General features: G+C 52.6%; 1 protein-coding gene across 1 annotated transcript in view; it reads right to left on the reverse strand.

The window, feature by feature from the left end:
* DAB2IP (DAB2 interacting protein) overlaps positions 1–6244 on the reverse strand; it is a 168689-nt gene that overhangs the window by 5759 nt on the left and 156686 nt on the right. Inside the window, exons 14-16 of the mRNA XM_010852104.1 lie at positions 6195–6236; positions 5388–5540; positions 3130–3323 (exon numbers count right to left, since the gene is read on the reverse strand). Of these exons, the coding sequence (XP_010850406.1) occupies positions 3130–3323; positions 5388–5540; positions 6195–6236 (389 nt within the window). The remainder of the gene's footprint in view (positions 1–3129; positions 3324–5387; positions 5541–6194; positions 6237–6244) is intronic.

Genomic DNA, 6244 nt, shown 5'->3' on the forward strand with positions numbered 1-6244 from the left:
AGAGGCGAAAATGCAGAGAAGACTCTATCTCCTGAGGGGCCCCCTTGGGGCTTTGGCTGGAAACTGGTCTGCATGCTTGTGAGAAAACAGGCCAGAGCCACTGGAAAGGAATACACAAAACTACCCCTAAAATAGTTTACGATTCTTCTAGGCAGTAAAAACACTCCTGTGTTAGTAAACACAGGAGGCATCAAGTAGAATCCCCAGAAGGAAACTGCCTCAACAGCAGAGCCAGATTAGCTCTGGACTAAAGACTAACCAAGACCCACCCCAACAGAGCTTACAAATAAAGAAACCTCGAAAGAATCAAACAAGACTCTTTCAACTTCATTGTGTCCCAGAACAAAGCCCCCAGGTACTTAAAGGAACACAAGACATCCAGCAGCTACGTAAAAAAATCACAATGTCTGGCATCTAACCAAAAATCACCAAGCATGCAGAGAAGTAGGAAAACATAACCCTTAACCAGGAAGAACATCAATCAAGACAGACCTGGAAATGTCAGACAACAGGATTAGTAGATAAGGCCATTAAAACAACCACTGTGAATGTATTCTACGTGCTCAAGCGAACAGAGGAAAAGCATGAGCAGGATGAGAAGACAAATGGATGGGATTTAAACCAAACTGAAAGTTCAGAGGCAAAAAGTACATCTGAAGTGAAAAAAATACTGGATAGGAGTAACAGATTAGACACGGAACAATGAATGAACTTGACGGCACACTGTAACAATCTAAGATAAAACCACGAAAAAAAATTTAAAAATAAAACAGCACCAGCAGGACGTGGGACAATATAAAGAAGACTAATACACGTCCAATGAGAATTCCAGAGAACGGCTGGGGCGGCAGAACTCTACACCCACAGACCCAAGAGCTTAACAAACTCCAGAAACGTGAAGAAAACATGGCAAGGCACTTCACAATCAAATTGCTGGAAATCGACGATAAAGAAAAAAATCTGCAAATCAGCCAGAGGAAAAGTGATATCAATACATTAAGGACAGAGGAACAAAAATACTATCATAGTCCCTGCTATTATAGCCCATGTAAAGGCAAAATCTTGTCCACTGCTAGTTTTGGTAAATAGCCACACCATGCACATTCTTCTAAAACAGCAGAGGTACCCAGCTGTGACAGACATCCTATGGCCTGCAAAGCCAAATATCTATTATCCACCCCGTACAAAAAGTTTTCAACCTCTGCCCCTCATGCAACAAGATAAAGTTAATATGCCAATAAAGGAGGTAAGATGGAGTCATAAAAAGAACTCAGTCTAGAAGAGGGCAGGAAAGGGAACAGATGGTGCAAAGAGAAAACAAGTAGCAAGATAATAGGTTTAAACATAATTATACTGATAATTACATTAAATGTAAAAAGTCTAAACATTCCAACTCAAAGGCAGAAACTGTCAGATTAGATAAAAAGCAGGAACAATAAGGTGTCTGTGATAGAAACTCACTTTATGTAGTGAGTGAGGGACATAGCTTTGTTGAAAGTGTAAGGATGAAAAAGGATATAACAAGCTAATGTCAATAAAAAAAAAGTTAAGGGTAGCTGTATTAATATCAAAGTGGACTTCACAGAAAGGAATATTATAAGGGATAATTATGAGGATGTTATGAGGAATGTTATGAAGTGACCTTGTAACGATAAAGGGTCAGTTCATCAACAGCACATAATAAGCCTAAATCTGTATGCACCTAAAAGTTTCAGTGACTATAAAGTAAAAACCAACAGAAATGAAAGAAGAAATAAATCCGTAATTATGATTAGAAACTTCATTATCCTTTCCTAAATAACTGGCAGAGCAGTAAATAAGTACACAGAAAAACCACTAAAGATACAGAAGACCTGAACAACACCATCAACCAAATTGACCTGGCTGACCTTTATAGCAAGGAGGAAACACACCAGGACTGGGTCGTAGAAATAAACGTTAAGTCAGCCACCGAATTCAGGAAAAGATGCATCGCTCAGAGAACAGGGTGAGAAGGAAGTGGTTAGGTTGAAAAGTGTTTTCCTGTTTGGAATCACACACAGGAGGTGAGCCAAGAGCAGAGATGGCAGTTAAGTGAACAGTGGGCTCCTTGTCACCCCGGTTACAGGCCCTCTGCTCACGCTAACCGTTTTAGAAAGAGGAAACCCACAGGTGAAGCAAGTAAACAATAATCAGGAGCAGAGAAGCAGGTAGTGTAAATAGGAGGGGTTAAGGAAGGATTTGTTTGTAGTGGACAAAGCACGAGGCCAGGTGGGGAAACATCATATTTACTGCACACCTGCTAAATCTACGCTCAGGACAGATCCCTGTACCACGGAAACTAACTCGTAAATGCACACTGTCTCCTCGCACCTGGTATTACTGCCATGAAGAGGGAGGCTACACCTCGACGACGCTCCCTGCTTACAGACAGGGGCAGACCGGGAGAGAGGCAAATCAACACGGAAACAAAGACAAGCCGTCAATGAAGATGAGAGTCAGCACTCAAGTCACTGGTCCACCTGGAAATCTTCCTGCGTAGCCCACAGGCACCTTAAAACTCAACATACCCAACACTGGCCTCACCTCTCCCCCTCCCTACCCAAACCGCTCTTCTTCCAAAGGTCCTCATCTCAGTAGCTGGCACCATGACACACCTGGATGCTGCTGGTAAAAATGAGGGTTATTTTGTCTGCTTCCCTCCTCTCACTCCCACCCTCACCAGCTACATGTAACTGACATGTGTTCCTACTTCTCCTGACCTGGACTGGATGGGTCCTCATTGTCTTTCCTGGTACCCTCTCCATCCAGCTTCTAAACTCTAAGAAAACGTGACTCCCCATGGGGGCCCCAAGGCCCTCTGCATGCTGCCTCGGCTGACCTCGCTTCTGCCAGGCCACCTTTACACTCTACCATCAACCCACGCTGTACCACGGGGGACGCCCTGCACTCCAAGCTCCCGCCCTCCTCCGGGCTGGTGCCACGCAATCCCCGCCACCTCAGACTCTTCTCTGCACTCAGCTCATCAAGGCAGCTGAGCAGCCCGTCCCGGGGATCTGGGGCCTCCTGGAGGGCAGCGGGCAGGTCTGCCACTCTGCGCGTGTGGGGCCAGGGCTGGGCCTGGAGCAGGGACCAGACGGCCGCCCTCACCTGCTGATGATGCCCTTCATCTGGATGTCCTTGTCCTCTTGCTGCCGTCGCAGCCGCTCCTCGCCCTCCTCTAGCCGTGCCTGGTACTCCAGCACTAGCTTCTGGGTTGTCTCCTCCTGGCACTTGAACAGGGTCTCATACTCCTCCAGCTTCTTGGTGGAGATTCGCAACTTGTCCTGCAGCACTGCCAGGTCCTGCCAGGAGGGCAGCATGCCACGGGCACAGCACCCAGGACAGAAAGCACAGGCTCATGAGCCCAGTGGGAGGAAGCCTGGCTCGGAATGCCCCAGGGGTCATCACTAGCCCAGCCCAGTTCACACAGCGGGGAGACGCCCAGGGACCCCGCTAGAGCTGGGGTACGGGGTGAGACTCAACGCCTGGCCCCCGTCCAGGGCTCTCCCACCCTCAAGCCTGACCTACACCTATGAGCGGGATGCAGACTCAAACCCAGATCTCACAAGTAAGGGTCTTCAGCTTCTCCTAATAAACAAAGGTAAACCTCTCCTTACAAAGGTATACAAAGGAAATCAGAGCACTTTGAGAGGTGGGGGCTCGACAGGAGGGAAAACTTGGGTCCAGAAGGGAAGTGAACCAAGCACATGGGGAGCAGAGTGACTACTGGGGTGAGATACTAGCCTCCCAGCCTCCATTTGACCCTAAAGTCATGGCGAGTCGCATGGCAAGTGCAGGGAGAGATTAAAGGCAAAGTGGTCCAGGGCTCTCTGGGTCTGACTCAGCCTGGCACTCCCCGCCTTTGGGGAAGAGGAGGGATGTGTACATTAGCAAGAGAAGCAGTGAGCTAGGAGGCCCTGTGAGCTGAATAGAGGAGGAGGCGGGGTCAAGACCAGAATCAAAGGGTTGGAGGTGGGAGGTGGGGGCCCAGAGAATCCAGAGAGTGGGGAAGCAGGAAGGGCCTCTCCTTGGGTCTCCCTCCTCAATAAAGGGTGGCCCAAAGATCAGGAGATGGCAAGGCTATGTCCTGAACAAAACTGGCCCCAGAGGAGAGCCCAGCTCCAGGAGAAAAGGCCCATCACGGGTCTTCTGCTCAGAGTGGTGTCAGAAGGGCCCTCCCTGGCACAGGCAGGACCAGAGTCCAAGGAGTACAAGGTAACTCCAGGATCTGCCTGCCAGGGTTAACAGCAAAGGAAGTCTGAGAAACAGCAGCTCCCTAGGCCAAGGAACAAGGGAAGAGAACACACCAGCTGCAGCCTGAGCCCTGAAATCCTTCGAGCCATCCCCGTAACTCACACATGGAAACGGAGTCTCAGAAAGGCGCAGAGCCTGGAGTGAGGCGAGCCCTCCTTGCTCCTCAGCCAAACTCTGGCTCTGGGAGCCCTGTGCCCCATGTGCCCTGGTCCCCTTCACGTAATAATGGTGGAAGCAGGTGGATGTGGTGGACCGAGGAGGGGGATGGTGGAGGCGGCGGAATGCAGCATGGACATGAACCCTTGGCCCCAGGCCGGTGGGAGGGAAAGCAAACACCCTGACTCATGTGCCCTCACCCGAGAGGCTGTGACAGGCTTTCCCAGGGCCAAGAGGACTGCGGGCACCCAAGGCGTGTGGGCAAGTGGCTGCTGTTCTGCGGGGCCTTGTGACAGTATGAGCTTTGGCCTCCAGGAAATGAGGGATCCGGGGAAGTTGCCACATTAACTAGAAGAATTTTGGAGAACGGAAGCACCCCACTGCCCACTAAATGCTAGATGTAATCTAGGGCTGGGGTTTGGAGGTTTTAGGACTGAGACTTTCCTCCTGGAAGAAAGAAAACACCTCCACGGCCATGGGACACCACCGCCCCCTGGCTTTCTGTCCCAGACCCTGGTGGAGAGGAGGGCGCAGAGCCAGGCCATGGGCAGGGGCCATCCCAGAGCTGGCAGCGCCCCCTCCTCACTATCTCCCTGCCTCTTGGTGCACGAGGTCTCCATGCGTGTCTCGGGCAACTCTGAGCCCCACGTCCTGGATTCTCCTCAAGCCCCAGAAGCTTGGCTGCTCAGTCACCGAGGGAATGTGCCTCCTGAATCTGATTCAACACAGTTCCTGGGCAAGTCTCACATGCAGCCCATAGAGGAAACCTCAGGCTTATGCTATATCCTCCAAATTCCCGACTGCCGTCCTGACGTGGGACCAGGGGTTGGGAGAGGACTGGACATGTGCAGGAATGAGAAGCACCCAGAATTCACAGCTTGAGGGGAGAGAGTGTCCTGCTGGCTGCCTCGGGGAGGCAGCCCACCCTGCCCAAGTGGCCAGGGTCTGGTTTTTACCTTTTCCGCTTGGCTGAGTTCCTCCTTACTCCTTAGCCTATCCCTGTGCGGGGGGTCTGGGCCCAGGCCCTCGTCTTCTAACAACTGCGCATTCATGGTCAAGAGCCAGGCAGCCGTGCGGTCCAGGGCATTGGGGCTCACGGGCGAAGGGCCCTGCGATGAAACACAGCTGTGAGGGACTGGGGCGGGAGGGCAGGGGTGGGGAGGGGGTGGTCCCGGGTGCGGCACAGGGATGGATGGGCATCTCTGATGCAACCCCCGGCCCCGGGGAGTTTCGCCTCCTGACGCAGCCTGAGGCTGTCATGAGCCGGGGGCGGAGGGGAGCCTAGCTGAACATGGCTTTTCTGCCACCTGGGGGAGAGCCAGTGGGCTTGGGCTGGCAGGTCGGTGTCTAACCCAAAGAACCCATAACTCTGCGCAGAGCCCTGAAGACCAGCTCAGAGCAGGAGGGGGACCAGGGGCCAGGTGGACTCCTACCCTGGGTTGGGCTTTAACAGGCTTTGGAACTGGAGATGGGCAGACAGATCCCTCCCTCTTTCTCCCTGACTCCAGCTGTCTCTGGGGAAACTGGCAGAGGGACCCCAAGCCACAGTGAAGCTGGTTCACAGGATTTAGGCAGGGGCCACTGTGGGGGTGTCACGGCAAGTAGCTGGTGGGAGGGGGCCGAGTGTGGCATTCAGCATGGGATGGCAGCTGGGTGCGGGTGGAGATGACGTGGCCGGGAGGAGCAGCACGACATGGGGGGTCAGCCCGCCCCCACCCCGGGGCGGCGGGGTGATGGCCTGCTCTCCGCCCAGCAGCACTGACCTGCTTGTGCATGGCGCGAGGCTTCAGCTCGGGGCTGTCGCCCTTGGAGG

Source organism: Bison bison, unplaced genomic scaffold (genome assembly GCF_000754665.1).
Source record: "Bison bison bison isolate TAMUID 2011002044 unplaced genomic scaffold, Bison_UMD1.0 scf7180017864307, whole genome shotgun sequence".
Lineage (NCBI taxonomy): Eukaryota > Metazoa > Chordata > Mammalia > Artiodactyla > Bovidae > Bison > Bison bison.